At 40.5% G+C, this 21,302-nt stretch overlaps 2 protein-coding genes and 2 non-coding genes across 4 annotated transcripts in view; all 4 read left to right on the top strand.

The window, feature by feature from the left end:
- Window positions 1-11,563, top strand: part of arid4b (AT-rich interaction domain 4B) — a 62,213-nt gene extending 50,650 nt beyond the window's left edge. Inside the window, exons 17-24 of the mRNA XM_084735855.1 lie at window positions 2,351-2,533; window positions 5,457-5,541; window positions 7,267-7,474; window positions 8,222-9,457; window positions 10,093-10,203; window positions 10,400-10,624; window positions 10,736-10,882; window positions 11,138-11,563. Of these exons, the coding sequence (XP_084591981.1) occupies window positions 2,351-2,533; window positions 5,457-5,541; window positions 7,267-7,474; window positions 8,222-9,457; window positions 10,093-10,203; window positions 10,400-10,624; window positions 10,736-10,882; window positions 11,138-11,295 (2,353 nt within the window). The 3' untranslated portion in view covers window positions 11,296-11,563. The remainder of the gene's footprint in view (window positions 1-2,350; window positions 2,534-5,456; window positions 5,542-7,266; window positions 7,475-8,221; window positions 9,458-10,092; window positions 10,204-10,399; window positions 10,625-10,735; window positions 10,883-11,137) is intronic.
- Window positions 11,564-15,110: 3,547 nt separating this feature from the next.
- Window positions 15,111-19,170, top strand: tomm20a (translocase of outer mitochondrial membrane 20). The gene is made up of 5 exons (XM_084735852.1): window positions 15,111-15,299; window positions 15,614-15,660; window positions 15,778-15,859; window positions 16,932-17,074; window positions 18,825-19,170. Exons 1-5 carry the CDS (start codon window positions 15,176-15,178, stop codon window positions 18,867-18,869), a joined length of 441 nt encoding a protein of 146 aa, XP_084591978.1. The 5' UTR covers window positions 15,111-15,175; the 3' UTR covers window positions 18,870-19,170.
- Window positions 16,448-16,582, top strand: LOC146315204 (small nucleolar RNA SNORA14). Its single transcript, XR_014771886.1, has one exon. It is a non-coding gene; the product is annotated as a small nucleolar RNA SNORA14 (small nucleolar RNA).
- Window positions 17,123-17,257, top strand: LOC146315203 (small nucleolar RNA SNORA14). The gene has a single exon (XR_014771887.1). It is a non-coding gene; the product is annotated as a small nucleolar RNA SNORA14 (small nucleolar RNA).
- Window positions 19,171-21,302: the final 2,132 nt, after the last annotated feature.

Below are 21,302 nucleotides of genomic sequence, written 5' to 3'. Positions count from 1 at the left end.
TAAATGAGAGCAATTAATTATATAGAGGGAAACTCCTGTTCTGCAGTGATTTTTCAGTGACTGCCTGAGTATTATTTACCTTTTACATTTTGTTCTGATGAAGCCGACTCAGCAGCTCTATTATAAGTGTACAGCCCACTGGAACTGGCTGTTTCAGTGCATAATAATGTAGATTGACTGAAGTTTATTTGAGCAGATATTGATGAAATTAGACATCTGGATGTAAGTGATGCTTTTGAACAATTTGTTTAGGGCTGCAACTAATGATTATTTTCACTACTGATTAGTCTGATGGCTATTTTTGATTAATCGTTTGGTCTGGTGCCAGACACATTTATCAGTTGTTCGATATTATCGGTCTGATTTTGACCTAGTACAGCCATATCATCTGTATCGGGAACAATTACTGTTGCTAGCAATAAATCTGCAATAAATCGTCATTTTCGCGATTCATTTGTTGTAGAGTTGCAATGATTCATCAATTATTAATCACCTATTAAATTATTTGCCAATTGATTAACCGTTTTGAGTCGTATTTTCATAAAAACATCCAAATTCTCTGATTTCAGCTTCTCAAATGTGAATATTTTCTGTTTTCTTTACTCCTCTGACAATAAAATGAACATCTTTGGATTGTGGACATGATGAGACATTTGAGGGCATCACCTTGGGCTTTGATCAGCATTTTTCACCCTTTTCTGACATTTTGTGGGCCAAACAAGTAGTTGATTAATTGAGAAAATAATCGACAGATTAATCGTTATGCCCTAATTTGTTGTTGTAGTCCAGAAAATGTCAGAAAATGTTGCTAAATATTGATCAGTGTCTTCTTTGGTCCATAGAAACCGGAAATTATTCACAACTGAGATGCTGAAATCAGAGAATCACACAGTTTTGTTGAAAACTGACTGAAAACAGTTAATTGTCCCGTAAGTCCTGTAACTCCAGGATCCATCAGACTCTAGTTTGGTGCATGAAATATTAGGAAACTGTAGGGAAAAAAAAAAAAAAGAAAAGCCTGTTACAAGCTCAGGTGTTTTGTTTGGTCCAACCAACAGCCCAAACCCAAAATAAGGAAATACCGGCAGAGAGCGGAGTCTCTGCAAACACAGACACCACACACTTCTAGTCTGTTAAATAGGGTGGAAATGAGATGAACTTTAAAATATTCCAGTGTTGTCATTATTCTGATTAGCTTTATGTGTCTGTTTTTCAGGATTATGATCAAATAAAATATTCAAATATTAATGAGACAAGTTTCGATATTTATTTTAGGCAAATTAATTGTTTTATTAATTGAATAATAAAAAAAATATCGCTAGGTGCAGCCCTAAAATTGTTGCATATTATACCTTTAAGAGTTTTACTCAAAACTCAAAGATCCATCGCAGTAAGTTGCCTTGAAATTTTCAGTTGTCTCAACATGTTTTTTACAGTGTACGTCAGTGTTAGATGCCCTCTCTGTGCTTGTTTGTGTTTCGTGACTGTATTCATCACTAAGGGGTGGAAAAGAGAGACTGATTGCGTGTTTATAAAATTAGCTGGCATTTTTGAGTCTGGAGCGTCCCCAGTGTTAGGGTGGTCACAGCTCCTTTGGTTTGACTGCTGCACGAAGAGAAGAGCATCCTCTTCATTGTGTATTTTTTTTTTTTAGCTGCCAGCAGAAAGCACTCGCTCCCTCCGAGCAGTTAGGTAAGAGAGGGATTGTGTGGAGTAGCTGCTCTCTGTGGCAGCAGACCAAATTGGATCTGGTAGTCGTGCTTCCTCCCAACGCTCTAGTCTCGCTTCAAGTCGCTGCGCTGCCTGCCAAAGTTGTGCTTTGCCGTGCTAACCTGCCCCTGTGGCTCCTGTGGCCCCTGCGCCTAAACCACTTACTGGCACTCCTGCACCACCCGAATACCCTCCAGCTTCGACATCTCCTGACTGTTTCCCACTAGCTCCTCCTTGTGGCTGCTTTATTTCTCACAGTGTGTGTGAATGAGAATCCCAAGTGTGTTGTTGTGTGTGGATCTAGGGTTAGACAGCCTAACAGTAGTGTTATTTCCCATGCAAGATGATTTTTGCCATGAAAGAATGATGTTTTATGCCATGTACTGTTCTCTGACTGGCTTACTGTGAATGATTCAGTTAATACTGCAGTTTGCTGTAGGATACACTGGACTAGAGTTAATGGGAAGCTTATGTTTCTTTATAGGCGAGGGCTTAGAGTTGTAATGGGACAGGGAAGGCGAGGGTGGAGCAGATTAATTAGAAAACAGGCTCATTCTTCCTAGCAGCAGGCAGTGAAGTGGGTGGGGTTGTGTGGTGGGGCAGCCTAGGGCCAGGAAGTGCTGAACTGTTTTTCTTGCAGGGATGACAGCAGTCAGGAGGGGGAGGAAGGGGAGGAGTTTGAGTGTTACCCCCCGGGGATGAAGGTGCAGGTGAGGTATGGGCGAGGCCGCAATCTGAAGACGTACGAGGCCACTGTGAAAGAGGCAGACGTGGAGGGGGGAGAGGTGCTCTACCTGGTGCACTACTGTGGCTGGAACGTCAGGTAAGACAGGACCTGGGGAGAAATCACCTAACGTCTATATTCACCCTAAAGAAAAAAAAAAGAAAGAAAAGACATCTTTTAACCTTCGATTCAGCTCAGAGCAGTGTTAATTTTGTCAACCATAAATCTGACTCTAAATATTTGTTGACATCCTTTTATTTCATGACTAAATTGTGACACAGACGTAAATGGAAACAAAAATTGAGACGAAATCTCTGTTCATTCTTGACAAATAAAGACGAGACAAAATATATCTCAAAGTGCTAATAAACCCAGCTAGTTTAAATAGTGTGTGCCTCATCTTCACCAGCAGCCTGTCAGGTCGAAGAAAAGAGGAGAAAAGAAAGAGGAGAGATGACCTGTGGACACTTCTTTTCTTATAATCAATCCAAAATAAACCGTCCTTCAGTATCTGCCAAGTTAAATATCAGTTATGTAAGTTCACTGAGTCAAAAAGTGTATTTTAACTGCTTTAAGGACTAAATGTAATATTGGTATCAACAGTTCTGTGTGGACTCGGGGCATGTTGTCGTGCTCTGTTAACATATTGTTAAATTAAACGAAACCAGCCTCACAGTAAAACATCTCCTCCTCCTGAAAGAATGTTTAACATAATTCAGTATTAATTTAAACTCTGCAGAGTGAATAAACATGATGTTTCCCAGATAAAACTTGTCTGCCTTAATCACATAGTTTGCACATTTTTACTGCTGATTTAGTTCAACTGAGTGAAACATGACGCTGAATTTGGCAAAAGATCTCAGTAATATATAAAAGGTCTGTTTTGTCAGGTAATAAATAGAGGTGTAACGATCGATCTGGATCAATATATATCCATTCAATGTTCTATGATCCAGTATAATTGATGTAAAGTGAAAATATTGATCCATATCGTCATCTTAAAGATACACTTTTATTTTGAAATTTGTGTCTGTGTTAGGGATGTTAATGATTAATCACGCCATAAATATTTTAACCAATTAAAAATGTATTAATTGATAATTAATTGGTCGCCTAGAAATGGCGGTAATTGCACCTGGTTTGACATCGTTTCACCTGGTGAAGGCATCTGTTGAATATGGAAACTTATTAACTGAGAGAAAAAGAGGAAAAATTAGGGGTTAAAATATGAGAAAATGTGTGTTGTCTATCTTATTAATTATTAATGATCGATTGATTAACCGAAAATGCAACAGATGTCTGGAAGAATTCACTCATAAAATTGTCAAATCCTAATTTAGTTGCATATTTAGTTAAATGTAACTGAATGTGGCAGACTTTGTGATGTTTAAATATGGTTATTGCTGTCCAAACTATTGATATAATATTGTATTGTGATGAAACTTGTGATTTACACCCCAATAGAAAATCAGTAATTAAAGGATTAGATAAGATTATTCTTTATTCGTCCCACAGCGAGGAAAAACTGCAGTGTTACAGCAACAAACTAGCAAGAAACATCAATAGCAAGCAATAAATAAATAGTAAACAAGCAATAAAAACAAGTGGTAATATAAAAATAATAACAGTATAAATATGAGGAAATAAAAAATATGAAACATTATATACAATAAAAACAAGAAACAGACTCAGCAGCTGAATTTACACCAATTGCACACATGAAATATTGATATTGCACAGTTCAAATGATCGTACAGCTGAGTGAGATACTTATCAGTGTCTGATAACCAATAATGACACATCACTAAAGACTTGTGCGTTGAGTTTTGCACGTGTGTCAGCTCAGTCTGCTCACTTCTCATTGGATTTTTTACAGCCAGGAGAAATATCCTGCAGGAAAGTCCTTTATTACCAACTCATGAAACTGTCAGAGGAGATCACGACCCGACTAAAATTAAAACTGACAAAATCTTGACTAAAACAAACAGAAACAAAAGACTAAAATGTGACTTTAACTGCAATTTTCAAGCGACTGAAGCCAAATGAAAACGCCTTGTCAAAATTAACACTGTCTCAGGGGATGGTCTCCGTGTAGGGGGGACGTCCCCGCAGCAGTAACAGATACATCCCTTCCTCACAATTCTGCTTCACCTCATCCATGGTCAGTACTCTGATTATGGAGAACACTGGGCCATCTAGTGGCAGAAACAGAATTGAGTACTGGGTTGATGTGGATCACTCCTCAGCTTCCCTCGCTCAGTTTTGTCTTGAATCCCCTGTCTGTCTGTCCCCCAGCTGTCTGTCTCTCTATTAAAACCTGCAGACAGGCTTGAATCTGAACCAATTTTTCTCATTTTCTTTTTTACCCAACCAGTGGTTTTGTTTTTATTAATCTTAGCTCCTACGCTGTGATATTTTTTAACTGTGAAAGGCCAATCAAAGTGCTGCTACACTCACCTCTACCTCTCAACCCTCTCCCCCCTCCCCAGCGGGTCAGGGTTAACGCAGTGTTACGTAGAGTGTTAGGGTACCATGACACCGAGGTTAACTAGTGCAACCAGCATTTCATTGTCTCAATGTTGTTGTGTGGTCCTCTAGCACTCTATAAAAGACAGTGGGATGTTCTCTGCATTGTGTCTGTCGTGTGCGATGTCGTGAAACTTTTCATTTTTTTCCTCCATACGACCCAAGTAGCACCCTTGGTACTGTTGGAACTGTTGATTTGTGTGGTGGTCGGTGTTAATATTGTTTCTTTCTTCATCGTAAAGGTTTGTCTTTTTCCACATTAACACCATGGGATTTTTTTCCCTCCTTTGCTGTTGAGGCTTATTGTGTCACAGCAACATGTTGGGGTCAGACAGTAGAGGTGTCTGTGTGGTGGGTGGTGGTGGTGGTGGTGGTGGTGGTGGTGGTGATGGTGGTGATGGTGGTGGTGTGAGAGGATGTGTCTCTGCTTCCTGTCAAAGATCTGATTGATGAAATTGTCTCTTGTCCTCTGTACTTTGATTTTTCTTTTTTTTAGATATGATGAGTGGATCAAAGCAGACAAGATCGTGCGCCCCGCCAATAAGAACGTACCAAAAATAAAGCACCGCAAAAAAATAAAGGTACGAGTCTGCAGAGTAACTTTTTTATTATTATTGTTTTTATTTTGGAAAAGTTTTAATTTCACATTTTACATAGTGTCATTGTTGCGTTCACGTAGCATTGTATACACTTTAAACACTCTTTTAAAAATGCAGCATGTTTGATAAATGTTTTACAGCCTGAAGGTTTGTTTGATAGCTTTAAAGGGACTGTTCACCCCAAAATTAAAAATGCATGGGAGAGGAGAGGAGAGGAGAGGAGAGGAGAGGAGAGGAGAGGAGAGGAGAGAGGAAAGCAGAGAGGAGAGCGAAGAAAGGAGACGAAAGGTTAAGATAGAACTTTATTAATCCTGAAGAAAATTATTGTGCCAGGTTGCTTCAAAGTTACAGTAACATAAGAAAAACAACAGTAATATAGCATCAAATATAAGTGAAATATAAAGTGTATAACAAGTAAATGCAAAGAAACTGTCCCAAATAGAATAACAGTAGAAGTAAGATAAGTTAAGTGAAAAAATAGTAATGGCAGGTGCATTGAAAAGTAATATTGACAATGATATCAAAAAAAGTTAAATTGCACCAGATAGTGAATGTAAAAGTAGCAAATGACATTAAATATAATTGTACATGATAATAAACATGATATTGAACATAGTAGAAGAATAATATTGTGCATAATAATAAACATAATATGGCTTAACCTATGACGCTGAAAAGTAATAGTGCACATGAAATTAATTAGAAATTATATATTAAACTTAGTACAAAAGTACGATTCTACATATATTTCTTCTTCTTCTTTCCTCTTACCTGTAGTGCTATTTATCTGATTTTTTTGGTGTGAGTTCTAGTAGAAAAGAAAGTAATTCTACCGCTGAAAGAAAGTAGTTCCTACATGGAACTGCTCAGAGCAAGGTCTGTGGATTATCTTGAGTAACCGGGTCATGATTTCTGGAGAGAGACACTGGTTTTGAATTTTTCGGATGTATTTTTGTTGGTGCTTTGAGCACCGCAAGCTGAGTTCTATTTTGTCCCATTATACATATATATTATGGAGAGAAGGCAAACATCTGTACAGCCGATATCTTCAAAACTCTGCAGCTCACAACAAAACAATCTAGACGGATAAATAGTTCTACAGGCGAGGGGGAAAACATTTATTTTTGATTTGGGGGTGAACTGTCCTTTTAATTATTTACAAGTGCACATCAAAAAATTTTCACCTTAAATACTACCAGGGTTGAAAGATAAATAAATAAATATGATAAAATCACTTATTGTCACTTATTTATTCTATCAAGTCAGCTAAAGTCTCGCTTAATAGATTTAACACAGTCCACTTTACCTAAAAGTCCAAAAAGATTTTTTTTGGATTTGAACAAAGTGAAAAGTTTCAGTCAAAAGTTTGGACACGCCTTCTCGTTAAATGTTTTTTTTTATCTTTATTTTTATAAACATTGTTCAGATTATACCAACACTGTGCAAAGCAGCCATCAAAGTAAATGGTGGCTACTTTGAGAATAAGAGAAAACATGGGTTGACAATAAAAAGCAACAAATGCTCCTAGCACACCGTCCTCTGCACGTGCAATCAAAGATTTAATAATGTTATTAATAACAAATCAATGAAGTTGTTATTACAGTTCACATCAAATGAATCTATAATGTAGGAAAATAATCAAAATAGAGAAAAACTTTGCCTGGTTTGATATGATGACGTGACTCTGACTGTGTTGAATCCTGACAGAACAAAGCTGAGAGGGAGCGAGACAGGTTGGAGAGGCTCAACGACAGAGACGTCCTCGGCCCGTCGCCCAACTCTAACCGCGTCCCGCGCTCCAAATGTGGCCTGAGTCAGGATGTCTTTGCCAAGATGGACGAGGGTGAGGACAAAGGGACTCAGCAGTCTCCAGTCAAGTCTATAGAAATTACTTCTATCCTCAATGGCCTGCAAGGTAGCAACACTCATTAGCCTGTAGACCTCATGCACACTCACAGCAGATCAGGACTGTTTGTTTGACTTTGAAGTAGGGCTGCAACTAATCATTACTTTCATTATCGATTAATCTGTCGATCATTTTCTCCATCAATCAATCAATCAGTTGTTTGGTCTATAAAATGTCAGAAAATGGAGAAAAATGTTTCTCAAAGCCCAAGAAGACGTCCTCAAATGTCTCGTTTCGTCCACAACCCAAAGATATTCAGTTTGCTGATGTATTCTTGAGAATTGGAACAAAACTTTATTTCTTTTTACTCTTCAATTATGCCGGAAAAATTTGATTTTAAAAGATCAAACACTTGGCTATTGAACATTGCAACAGGCCAGCCTCCATGTTTTCATTTCACAGCATAGTGAGCGGCCATTTTATTTTTTTAAAGCTGTTAAAGAGTTCTTTTAATGCCATTTAGCTTTGATTTAGAAGGGCTGCAGAGTTGACATGTCATTGTCTTGTCATTTTTAAAGATTTTTTTGTTTGGTAGTACATGATTTGTCCCAAGTCTCAAGAATGGGCGCAGAAAATTTTCACATTTGAGAAGCTGTAATGAGAAAGATTTGACGTTTCTCTCTGAAAAATAGGTCACGATTTATGAAATAGTTGACAGCTAATTGATAAATAGTTGCAGCTCTACTCAGAAGTGGTTTATTGATGCCTGTTGATGTCCTGCTGGAGCTAACAGACGTTCTGTCCTGTCTGTGTCAGCCTCTGAGATGTCCACAGACGAGAGCGAGCACGAGGATGAGGAGGGAGAGCAGAACGAAGAGGACCGCCCAGGCTGCAGAGGCAGCCCCAGAAAGGCCCCACCAGAGCCGACGCAAACATCCGAGCGCTGGGAGAGCGGGGCGCCTCCGGAAGCATCCAAACCTTCTCCGGTCTCGGGGAAGAACCAGGATTCAGTCAGCGCCGAGAGCGCAGACGTTGGGAAGCGCAGGAGTCAACCGGAGCCAGAGGCAGAGGCGAGCACAAGGAAGAGGAAGTCTGACAGCGCAGCAGAGAGGACGCCAAAAGGCCAATCCAAAGCGAAGACCAGGAACACCAGGAGCGCCGACTGGCTGCCTGGAGGTGGTCCCAGGAAGCTGGAGGAGAGAGCGGCGGGTCAAGGAGAGGAGAGGGGCGCGTCGTCCAGCAGCAGCTCAGACGATGAAGGTGCAACGCTGGCAGAGACGCAGGCGGAGGAGAGTGAGCGAAGCCGCCCAAAAACCAAAGGTTCCCCTTCCAAGAAGTACAACGGGATGAAGGAGAAGACCAAAACTGGCAGACAAGCTGGATTCTGGGAGATTCCTGAGAAAAGGGCCAAAATGTCTGGGAACGCCGAGGAGAGGCCGGCGGTGCGCTCGAAAGGACAGAAAGACGTGTGGTCCAGCATCCAGGCCCAGTGGCCGAAGAAGACGCTCAAAGAGCTGTTCTCTGACTCGGACACGGAGGCCGCCAACTCTCCTCCTCCACCTGTACCGTCGTGTCTGGAGGAGCCGAGCGTGGAGCAGGAGGCCGGACCTGAAGACGAGGCCTCGGAGGAGCAGCTGGAGAACGAAAAACTGCCAGAGTTTCCGAGCAGCGGCAGCAACTCCGTACTCAACACGCCACCAACGACGCCTGAGTCGCCCCCAGGAGGAGGAGGCAGCGCCGTGGAGGACTCTGGTCAGCCGCCGCCGTCCTCCCCACCGCCGTCCGTACCCCCTGCCTTGCCCTCAGAGCCGGTTTCTGACGCTCTTCCCTCAGGACCCATACAGGAGGAGGTGGCAGGCGGGCGCAGCGAGACAGACAGCAGCACGGTGGAGGTGGAGAGTCTTGGCGGGGAGCTGCAGGATCTCCCCCAGGACGAGGGGGCGGGTTCCCCCTCGAAGGTGTTTGACGTCAGCCTCTCGTGCAACAGCAGCAGCAGCTGCAGCCTCGAGCTGAGCAGCAGCAGCCAGCAGGAGAGCGAGCAGAAGTCCAAAGGTACAAATAATAACCATAATACCATACCAACATGGAAAAGGAAAATAATAATTTTATTTATGTAGCATTTTACAAGCTTTTTCAAGTACAGATCATTATATTATAGAGAAAGCAGACATTTAACTCACATCAAAACTTAGATCCCAGGTGGATAAATAGCATTACAGGCCAGAGAAGAATGTGTATGTATTTTTGATTTGAGGGTGAACTATCCCTTTAAACTTAAGCACTGATGAGTTACACTGTGATGTCGTTATTATCAAAAAAGTAAACAGGCTTTTCTGCGCCTAGAAACCTTTATGGCTGCGTTCATTGTCGTTTCCGTGGCCTCGATGAATAAACAAGGCAGCACAAACGCTGTGAAAATTAAAGTCTTTATGGACACTTTTGTTTGTCAAATAGTGATTTTGTGCTTTTGGTTCACTGTGTGTTCTGTGCACGCCATATTCTCCAGCCTTTGCCGCCTGTGTCTCGAAAACATTCAAGGGAAACCCTGCAAACTTTGAGTCTGGAAAAGTCTGGAATGTAAAAAGTGCAGGAACCCTGATAATTTCTCTTTAAGAAAGACACACAAGCTGACAACTCATTTCACAGTCTGCCTGTTCCCTCACCGTCTTCCTGCGTTTTCTTTGTAGCGTCTGCGAGTCAGAAGCGGCAGAAAGAATCACAGACGGGTGGAGCCTCAAAGAAACACAAGCCAAACCGCAAGAGCCTCGGTGTGCCTCCCAAAAAGAATAGGAAAACAGGTAAGAAGAGCTGCAGATGGAACCGCTGACGCCCCGCTAGCCTTCACATTTCGCATACCTGAAGTGCTTTCATGAGCCGGAGACTTTCTATTTCATATTTACTCGCTTCCCGACGTTAAATTAGAGATTTCAGGCGGGGAAGAAAATGAGATTTTGATTCATTTGTGTCCCGTGTCTGCCGTCTCCTCTCCTGCAGCCAACAGCAGTGACAGCGAGGACCAGTCTGTTGTTGAGGGCACTGCCAAATCAACTGCCTCTAAGAACAGCGCGTCCGACGTGAAGGCCGCCACTTCGCCCAAGTGTCACGGACGTTCTCCCCCCTCGAGCCATAAGTACCACAAGCAGGGTGACGCCGACCACTCCCAGCACCGAGACAACCACGGAAGATCGCCACGTGTGTACAAGTGGAGCTTCCAGATGTGTAAGTATTAGTATATATATGTTAAAGTTGGTTTTATATATGTTTATGTCACCAATACATGCTTGTGCGCATGCAGTAAAATCCTAAGTGTATTATTTATGTTCTCCTCAGCTGATCTGGAAAAGATGAACAGTCTGGAGAGGATTTCGTTTCTTCAGGAGAAGCTGCAGGACATCAGGAACCACTACCTCTCCCTCAAGTCTGAGGTGGCCTCTATTGACAGACGACGAAAACGCATGAAGAAGAAGGAACGAGAAAGTGAGTCACTGATCGCACCAGCTGTTCTTACGTCCGTTTTTAGTTTGTGAGGAAAGTCCTTCTTAAGTTCTCAGTAACTACTTGTTAGTTGCACCAATAAAGGCCAATGCATTGAGAGATGCAGATGCAGATTTGGCTACAAAATCCACCCTAATTTGCTTAATTCTGAACAGATTTTCATAAAATTGCGTGAATTTACAAAGAAGTCTGACTCCTGTGTGTCGTCTCAAACCAAATCCCGTCTCTGTCCTGCAGGTACGGTGGCTGCTTCCTCTTCATCCTCCTCCTCCTCCTCCTCCTCACCGTCCTCCAGCTCACTGACTGCGGCCGTCATGCTGACGCTGGCCGACCCTCCGGTGTCGTCCTCGTCCTCCTCCTCTCAGAACTCTGGGGTATCAGTGGAGTGCAGGTGACAGGACGAGCCAGCGAGAAGCCACCGCACTAAGCACTTAACCAGCACCCCGGGGTCCCCGCCCCCATTCCCTTCCAACAGGACGGACAAGTCAATCTACATACTGTAACTACTGGGGCACAAAAACCAGACCAGAGACAAAAAAAAAACAAAAAAACAAGAAACAAGCACTATTTTCTATTGACAACTGTTTCCTTGGCAAGCTAATGGCACTTAAGTGCACTTTTATGAAGATTGTGTAGGGGGATCAAATTTGTCAAAAAAACAAACAAACAGAAAATTGTCTTTTGCGTGCTCCTTAATTGAACATTTATAAGAATTCTTTTTGCAAGCAATAATTGTTTCCATTTGATATTTGGTAAGGGATGATTTCCAGTGAAGACCCCTCTGTGCTCTGTCCTCACAGCTCAACACGGCGCGGCCGCCTGTGCTCGCCGTGTTATCGAGAGGAATTCAGAGGAACACTGCCACATTGGCACTAAAAGGGCGTAGGAAATGTAACTTTGCCACGTTTCTCTGTCCACCCTCATTAAAAAAAAAGGCCTTCATGTGGTCAAACCTCAAGTGGTTGACGACGCTCGTCTCACGTACGGGTCCTGTGCGTGTCGGCGTCGAGTCGTTTAGGTGTTGATGGGAAGGGTTTCAGACCATCAGAGCTCCGCTGACGGCCTCAGCGGATAAATATGGAATGATACTGTAGTGCCTTTTTGTTCTTCTCCACGGGGCACTTTGAGAAAGGACAGCACTTTTTTTTTTTCCTGATCCTCTTCTCAAATCAGAGGGTCGGCTGGAATAACGTGTCCCGTAAACAAAAGACTGAAGAATGCTGTATGAGTGAGCAGGCAGTGAAGGGCTGAGTCTGACAGATAGTGATGGTTTTTATCGGAAAGGAACAGTTCACCCCAAAATCCAAAATACGTATTTCTCCTCTCACCTGTGGTGCTGTTTATCCATCTAGATTGTTCCGGTGTGAGTAGCAGAGTTTTGGAGATATTGGCCGTAGAGATTGTTGGCCCTTTCGCCTGTGGTTTCTGAGGTGGAGGACATGTCAGAGTCTCTTGCTCGTGAAATTTCAAAATGATGCATTGTTGCTCACTAAAGTGTCTGTACACTTAAGAAAATAACACATCTAACTGGCCAATATGTTTCAGTGATACATAGCTTTGTTTTTGCTCCGTTGGATTCATGTTAATGTTACTTACAGACATATTTTCATGTTTTAAAAGAAAAACAAAAACAAATAATAACAAAAAATAATTTGGGGGCCCCCTGCAGTAACTCTGAGGACCCCTTAAGGGTTCTGGATCCCCTGTTGAAGGCCGTTGCCTTAAAATCTGACCAGACATTTAGCATGTGAAGTAAAATAGATCAGTTTGTCAAGATAATATTATTGCAATCAAGATGCTAATTTTTGTTAGCATGTAAATGGGAATTCTTATTATATGTTAGCATTGAGTTAACATATAATTGAAAGAAAGTAGTTTTGACATGAAACTGCTCACAACAAAGTCTGTGGTTTATCTTGAGTAACCAGGTCATGATTTCTCAAAAGAGACACTGTTGTTGAGTTTTTCAAACATACTTTTTTGGTACTTTTAGCACCACAAGCTGAGTGCCATGTAGTCCCATTATACTGTAGAGAAGACAGACCGCAGCCAAAATCTCCAAAACTTGGCAACTCACACCAAAACAACTTAGATGAATTAACTGTATGATTCTCTTAAGTATCATGATCCTTTTTTTTTTAATGATTCCTACATTGATTTTTAAAAATACCTGAATTGATATTTTGCGCTTGAATCAGGACATACGTTTATCATCCCAGCTATAATAAATAGCACTACAGGCAGGAGGAAAAATATGTATTTTTGATGCTGGGGTGAACTGTCCCTTTATGAATTGTCAAAGCAGAACTCTTATACTGGATCACCTGCAATCTACTACTGAATACTCATCCAGCTTGGGTATAACTGTTGAGTTAGGCAGTATAACGTGCAATGACGGAGGTGGTCACATTACTTCAGTTCATCAGCCTTTTAAAAGCCCCCATGCTTCATTTTATCACGTCTTCATCGTCCGTTTAATCCCCGCTGACCCGCCGTTGCACACCCGCAACTGGATCAAGTTAACTTGAAGGCAGCCATATATACTGTAGGTATTTACAGCATGTACTCAGTACTGCAGAATGACGCTCAGTCCCACATTTGCAGTGTTTCAAACGACATGAAGTTATTTAATTAAGTCATACATTAAAAACATACTTTTTTCCCCCGTAATTTTCCTCCTCATGATCAGTAATGACATGCCAGCTTCCTCTCGTACTCACCCCTACCAAAAAAAAGTTCTGTTTCCTGTACTATGATGACCAGATTAAAGGTAAAGATATTGTAAATGTGCATTTATATCATAAAGTGACGTATGTGTGTACATTTCTGAAGACATCTCCAGTGTTTCCTTTGTATAGACCCCCTACTGTATGATAACCTGAAGTTACATTTTGTTTGGCACTTGTATGTAATTGTATGCTTTTGTTATACATTTGTATATTGAGAAGTGTTTTGAGTCAAGCTATTTAATATCTTGCACTGTTAATAACATGTACTTTTCTGTACAGACAGTTTTACGGTTTTAACTGTAGTTTTGAGTGTAAATACTGAGGGTTACAGCATGTTTGTTCTGCCCTGTTTGTCCTCATTCTTGTTCTCTTGTAGGGACAGATTTATTTGACTTCATTTATGTTGTTTTGTTCTGCCTCTTTTGTTGGTTTAGTTCTTTTTTTTTTCTTTCCTCCTTTTTTTTTAATTTCATGTTTTGCTTTAGTTCGTATTCTGTTTTGTTTTTCTATAGCTCGTGCTCGTAAGAGATGAATGGTGGTTTTGGATGATGCGGCTGAACTATTTTCCAAACTGTACGTGGCCTGAAGCTAACGCTGTATGAACCTGTATATGGAAAATGGTCTGGATCATAGATTAAGAGAAAGTAATGGAGCTTATTGAAAAATGCTCAATAGTATTTATTAGGCTCATCTGATGATGGTCATTGTGTAATTTATTGTAAAAATGTAAGCAAAGCAGAAGCCTCTGTTTGAAATAAATGCCATAGTTTGTGAAGTATTCAGTGTGTCTCCTGTTATCAGTGGTGGAAATTTACTTTGGCTCAAGTACCAAACTTAACTTTGAGGTATTTCTACTTGAATATTTCATGTGTACCTTTTACTCCACTACATTTATTTGACACTTGTACCTACAATCAAGTGAAATGTTATTTCTTCAGATGGTTTAGAAGCTTATAAAATATGATTTATTGATAAATACTACCCAATATTATATACAAAGTAAACTTAATAATTACTGTGAAAGCAGTTTAAAATTAATTCCCTGGACCAACTATAACATTAAAATACTGCTTACACATTAGAGTATCCTGCACTATTCCTACTTTTACTTTATACTTAAAGTGTGTTTTGTTATTAATGCTTTTATTTTTGTTTTTTAGAATTAACTTGAAACAAAGCATTTTACAATTTGGTATTTTAACAACAATTTTTAACAACAAACAAAAAAACTGATAAATTTTAGACTGTCACATTTTTTGTCACATTTGTCCATTATTATTATTATTATTATTATTATTATTATTATTATTATTATTATTATACTAAAAATATTACAATAAAATGTTGCTGAAGAAAAGTCTAGAAGGGAACTCTTGATTTGTCTCGCGAGATATTTCACAGGTCTGGGGTTCCCTTTTAAACACGCCTACAGAAAAGAGACCGTCAACGTTACGTCTTGCGTCTGACCGACGTACTTCCTCTCCGCGCTTCCTTAGCAGCGTGCTAGCTGCTAACCTGCGCACCGTGCCTATGAATAGTTTCAGATATGCTGAGCGGTAGGACGAGTGCGGTGATTGCCGGGGTGTGTGGGGCCCTTTTCATCGGATACTGTATTTATTTCGACAGAAAGCGACGGAGTGACCCTTTATTCAAGCAAAAGCTACGTGAACGTAAGTGTTTGAATTGCAGTACACAGAGGAAGTTAGCTTAGCTCAACAGTCAACTTAAAGAGCACGTTATCCTCCATGTGACTAGCTAACTGCAAACACACTACATAAAAAAAAGTCTTATTAAATATAACGCTATACTTCTGTTTATCACTTTTTCAGTCATTCAATGAGTAGCATTTACTTTATCTTAGTTTTTCTCAGCTAACTGCTAGCTAATTCGTTGCAGAAGCATGCTGTAGCTAACAGTAACTTCTGACCATGTGTTTCTCAAGAACCAGCACAGTCTAAAGTCTAAAGCCACTTTTGTCTCACAGGTAGAAGAAAGAAAAATGTTTCAAGTGAAAAGTCTGGACTGGCAAAGGTAGTGCAAATGGAAAACATTCATTTCGGATCAGTTTTGTGTGTGTATGGGTTTTTTTTTTTTTCTTTTTTGTGCCTAAACGTGCACTTTCTGACTCTTTGTCTTGTGACTTTGAAGCTGCCTGATCTGAAGGACGCGGAAGCCGTTCAGAAATTCTTTCTGGAGGAAATCCAGCTGGGAGAGGAGCTCCTGTCACAAGGTCAGACACAAATCTGTTCACTGGTTATTCTGATATGAAGTACAACCTTTGCTTCATTTAATGTCAACAAGTACTCTAATACTAATGTTTAAAATGCTATGTAAACTATTTAAGGAGCAAAAGCACCCTTTACTCAAGTAAAAGTATTAATACCACACTATAAAAATACTCAAAAGTAAGAATAAGTATGTGCCATGATAAAGGGGTTATGATTCAGTATATTGTGATACTGATAGCAAGATGATATTTTGCAATTTTTGTAATCAAATGTTTGGAAAACTGTCATTCTGTAAAGAATGAGCAACCATATGATCGATTAATCTGTCAGTTATCTGACGGTCTACAAAATGTCAGAAAGCAGTGAAAAAAATGCCAATTAGTGTTTCCCAAAGCTCAAGATGACGTCCTCAAATGTCTTGTTTTGTCAACAACCCAAATATATTCAGTATAATATAACAGAGGAGTAAATAAACCAGAATATATTCACTTTTAAGAAGCTGAAATCAGAGAAGGTCAACAGAAAAACACAGATTTTTCAGCTTTGTGACGATGCATTTCTTATTCAAGACAGATTTGTGTCGATGTGTGTAGCATCCTTAATAAACCCCCCAGTTGTCGTGTGTGGCCTCTGGGACAAGAAAGGGTGCAAGATCAAACTTAGAATTATCCAAAACTGAGAGCTGTGTGTCAGTAACTCTCAGTTATTTCACCTCTAAGACAGAAATACAACATCGATAACAATAACAACTGGATTAAAGCTACTAGAGTATTTTCAGCTAAATTAATGTCAAGTATCAGAAGTAAAAGTACTTACTCTTCAGTAAAATGGTCCCTGTTAGAGGGACTCAGTTTAATATGATGCTAAACAGAGAAAAGCAGGAAATCCCCATATTTGAGAGGCTGAAAACAGTATTTTTTTGCAATTGTGCACGAAAAGATTTCACTAACAATTGTTGTCTTGTAAGCCTGTTTCAGCCAGCTATAACTAAGCTGCACATATTTTTATAATGTGTCGACCCCCTTTAATCATGTCTCAGTAGTTTTCTAAACTTTTTTCCTAACTCTTACTCAGGTGAATTTGAGAAAGGTGTGGACCACCTGACCAATGCCATCGCAGTATGTGGTCAACCTCAGCAGCTGCTTCAGGTCCTGCAGCAGACGCTGCCGCCTCCAGTCTTCCAGATGTTGCTCACCAAACTGCCGACCATCAGCCAGGTGAGGATTTCCTGCCTCTGAAATTACAGTGTGACGGATCTGTGTTCGTAGCATCCTTAATAAACCCCCCGGTTGTCATGTGTGGCCTCTGGGACAAGAAAGGGTGCGAGATAAAACTTAGAATCATCCAAAGCTGAGAGCTGTGTGTCAGTAGCTTTCAGTTATTTCACCTCTAAGACAGAAATACTGACATTAATAACAATAACAGCTGGTTTAAACCTACTACAAGGCGTCAGTCTGTTTAATACTGATGCCTCTATGTGACCTACATAAGTAAACATGGCCATCATTATTCTTAATGCCTGCCACGGGGTTGGATTCTCCTTGAAATCAGACTAAAAGAGTCAAAGTTGCAGTGAATTGTATGTACAGTGTTTAAAAAGAAGCAGGAGGGGATTTCAGTTCGGACTAGTGATTGCCAAAGTGTGGGTTGTGGCCCCCTGGTGGGCCCTGAAGGCACTGCAGGTGGGCTTTAAAGCCTCTGCACACCCACACAGGTGCTTTCCGTTAACCTGGCTGATCAGACCTGAGCTCAGGACTGTGAGGGAGTGGAGACTGTAGTTTGACATCTTCCTGAGCCTTCTGTTGTCTTTGTTAGACCTGTTAGGCTGAGACAAATCGCAGCTTTATCATTCTTATTCGCAGACGAGATTTGTGACCTAATAAATTCCCATCAAAGCCCCAACCTTCAACCTGAGCACCCAGAATAACAGGAAACACCTGCGGGTGTACACAGGCTTTAAAAGGCCATAAAGAAAATAAAGTTTAAATTTCTACGTTTGAATTACCATAAAATATTTCTGATTAATTTAGTGTGCCTCATTTTTTCTTGATGCCTCTTATGTTTATGTGAAGCACTTTGAATTAAATTGTCCCTAAATGCCCTCTAATAAAGGTCAAACTATGAAAAACTTAAGTGTACAGTACAGTTCTGTTATAATCTGCCCATTATTACCCTCTAATAAAGTCTAATGAAGCTCTAATAAGGAACATAATTCCTAGTTTCTTATTTGATACAGCTTTTTACATCTTCTTCATGTACGGTCATGTGTACAGTTTCTAATTGGGATCTGTTTATTAAAAAACATACATGTAATATAAAATAAAGTGCAACCACAACATATAAAAGGCAATATAAAAAAACATGAGCACCTGAACTTAATTCTCATCATTGGTGCAATTAATCTCATCTGTTAATCAGAGGTGTGATTGGGACTGATTGATTTTGGGGGAAAAAAAATCTAATTGTGATTATTTTGACTGGTGATACAATTGTGATATTAGAAGGAATGCTAATTTTTACATCATTATTCTCATTTTCATTTAAAATATATCCTTATGGTGTGATTTTTGCAAGAATCTGTACCAAATAAAGATGTTTTCTTAAGTCTGTAAAAAAAAAAAAAAAAAAAAAAAAATGATGTGTAGGCCAGCACATTTCTGCAGCATGATATTTAATTTAAAATATAGTTTGACACACATTTTGCATTTAACACACATTGCGCCCCCTGCGACTTGAAAATGTCCATAGTGGCTGGTTCGGAAATTACATTTAGATCATTTTATTTCTGACGTTATGTTTTATGCTTATTTCTGTGGAAAAGTGTCCACAGAGGCGATATGAAAGTTCCTTGCAGCAGCTTTCATCTTCTGTTCAGCATGAGAGGTTCAGCTGTGTTCTGTTTGTTGTTCTGCACGTCTAAAAGAGATTTTCTTCTGTTTTTTTTTTTGTTTGTTTTTTTTCCCCCAGCGAATCATCAGCTCCCAGTCCTTAACAGAAGATGACGTCGAGTGAAAGGAAGCGATTGCGCACGAGGTGGAAATCTTATTATTCCGTAAAGGGATTTCGGACACTGATGTTTGTGCACTGTTTGGTACGTGTGACTGCAGCTGCGTGCGAGTCGTGACCTTCGGACATCAGATGACTCCCACCTCCCCTCTGTCATGGCACTCCGAGGTCAGAACTTCCTCAAAGTTACGTTTCTGGAAAATGTTCAAACACATTCCACTTTTCTAATCTCGTCCCCACCAGATCTCGGCTGTTTATTCTATTCGTAAGTGATTATGTTTGGGGGGGGGGGGTTTGCTGATAACGTTATGCACTAAATTAAAAAAACAAAAACAAAACAAAGGTATGTAAATGATTTGTTACATATTGCTGTGCAGTTGATCTACATGTGTAATCTGTGTTAGAGGTTCCTACACTCAACAGAACACTTGTTTCTTTTTGGATGTCAGTTAAATGTTATTTTTATATTCCAGTCTTTCATATCTGGATGTTTTTCTGTGTGTAAAGCCCTGAAATAAATCATGAAAACACACTTGGAGTCCCTGAGTGTCTGTTTGCCAGTAGATGGCAGTAGCAACGCACAGGAAAATTTTAGCCATTTACAATGTGGGAGTGTGGCGTGAATGTGCCGTTTCCATCTGGAGGGTCATTTTTGCTGAATGGAAGAGTGTTCCTTAAGATTTTTTAAAAAATAATACTGAAAAAACATAAAGAACATATAAGCAGGCAGTGGCGTTGAATTGCTGTGTTGTATAAGTGCAAAAAACCTTGAATCCTGCTGCCAGAACAAGGCTGAGAGTACAGTGTTTCTATTTCCATCCAGCACGGTGAAAACATACAGTACGAGCCTGTGAGTACATCGAGCCTCCGTGTCTTTATTGTGAATGGCTTTATTGTGCGTGCAGGAGAGCGAAAGTGGAGCAGCTCGTCGAGGGAAGAGGGAGTAGGTTGAAAGTAAGTGTGTCTCTTGGAAGACAAATAGAGCTGTAATTATTTTTATCCCTGTCTGCAGCTGTTTTTCTAAGGGCTCTGGCCGGAGCAGCCAGGGCCTTGAGGGTTGCCAGGAAACAAGAGCGGGGGGGGGGGGGATAGTTTTTCTACATTAGGAATGAAAAATGAAAATTGAACGGCGGCCCAGAAATGTCGAGTGAAAGACTAAATGGTCGACAGTGTTCCATTTTCCATGAACTCATGTGCCCGAGCTGCAGTCTTTCTCCTCAGCACTCCTGCTATTTTGCCATTTGGTGGAAAAGGAGAGGCCTGTCAAGAGGCCTGCAGAGTCGTCTGGCCCTCGGTGTGTGTGTGTGTGTGTGTGTGTGTGTGCAGAAGAAGTGACTCGTTGTTAATCTGTCCTTTGGGGAGGCAGAGGAGGAAAATAACAGACTGTGTTGGAGGTCAAGCTGGAGCTGCGGTCCGCTGCCGGCGCTGGGGGTAAGAGCAGGTTCAGACCTCGTCCGCTCCACGCAGAGCTCCACCGGCCTGCTGTAAATAAACACCGGAGCTGAGGGGTCACTGAGGGATACCAGACCAGCGCCGCCTGCTCTGCAGAGGTGGAAAATAACTCAAGACAGCTGCTTTATTACTGTACTTTATTTATTTACTCAGTTTAATTATTTTGCATCCTCGTGTGCCACCTCCCCGTCATCAAGACTCAGTTCAGCCTAAATGGATGGAAAAATAACAGAAAAGATCCATCGGTGTGTATCATGAACTACAGATGCAAAATGACAAAAACAAGGCACTACAAGACATAACAAGACAAAAACAAGACGTAACAAAAACAAAATAAGACAAAAATAATGAATAAAATGGAAATGGCATAAGATGTAATAAGATGAAAACAAGATGAGACGTAAAAAGACAGAAATTACGTAAAAGACATAGCATGCCCAAAATGATGTAACAGGTTAGAAACAACGTAACGTGACAGAAATAGGATGCAACAACAAAAACAATATAACAAGATGTACCAAGACAAAAACATAAGATGTTACAAGATGAAAAACAACATGACAAGACGTAACAAGACAAAAATGACGGAACAAGTAACAAGATGAACAACTTAACAAGCCGTAAGAAGATAAAAACAACATAAGACGTCACAAGATAATGTAGAAGACATAAGACATCACTAAAATGACTAATATGAAAACAAGGTAGTACAACATAAGACAACACAGACAGAGACTGGACTGCAGTGAGGTTCTTTTATTTTTGCACAGGAACAGCTGGTAGAAGCGTCCTTCATTCCTGTGTCCTTTCTACTTTTCTACTTTGAGTACATTTCAGAGCCTGTACTCTTTCACTCTTACTTGAGTAAAAAAAAGCTGAACCAGTACTTTAACTTTCCTTTTTTTTCCCCCTCCACATAAGTATCTGTACTCCTGCCCGAGAAAACGCTGTGTGCAGTTTTTCCGCCCCTGCTGCTCGGCGAGGACG

The sequence above is a fragment of the Lutjanus erythropterus genome, chromosome 14, assembly GCF_056507025.1.
Source record: "Lutjanus erythropterus isolate fLutEry1 chromosome 14, fLutEry1.hap2, whole genome shotgun sequence".
NCBI lineage: Eukaryota > Metazoa > Chordata > Actinopteri > Lutjaniformes > Lutjanidae > Lutjanus > Lutjanus erythropterus.
Note: the sequence above shows the minus strand (reverse complement) of the source record. Positions and strands in the feature narration are given on the sequence as shown.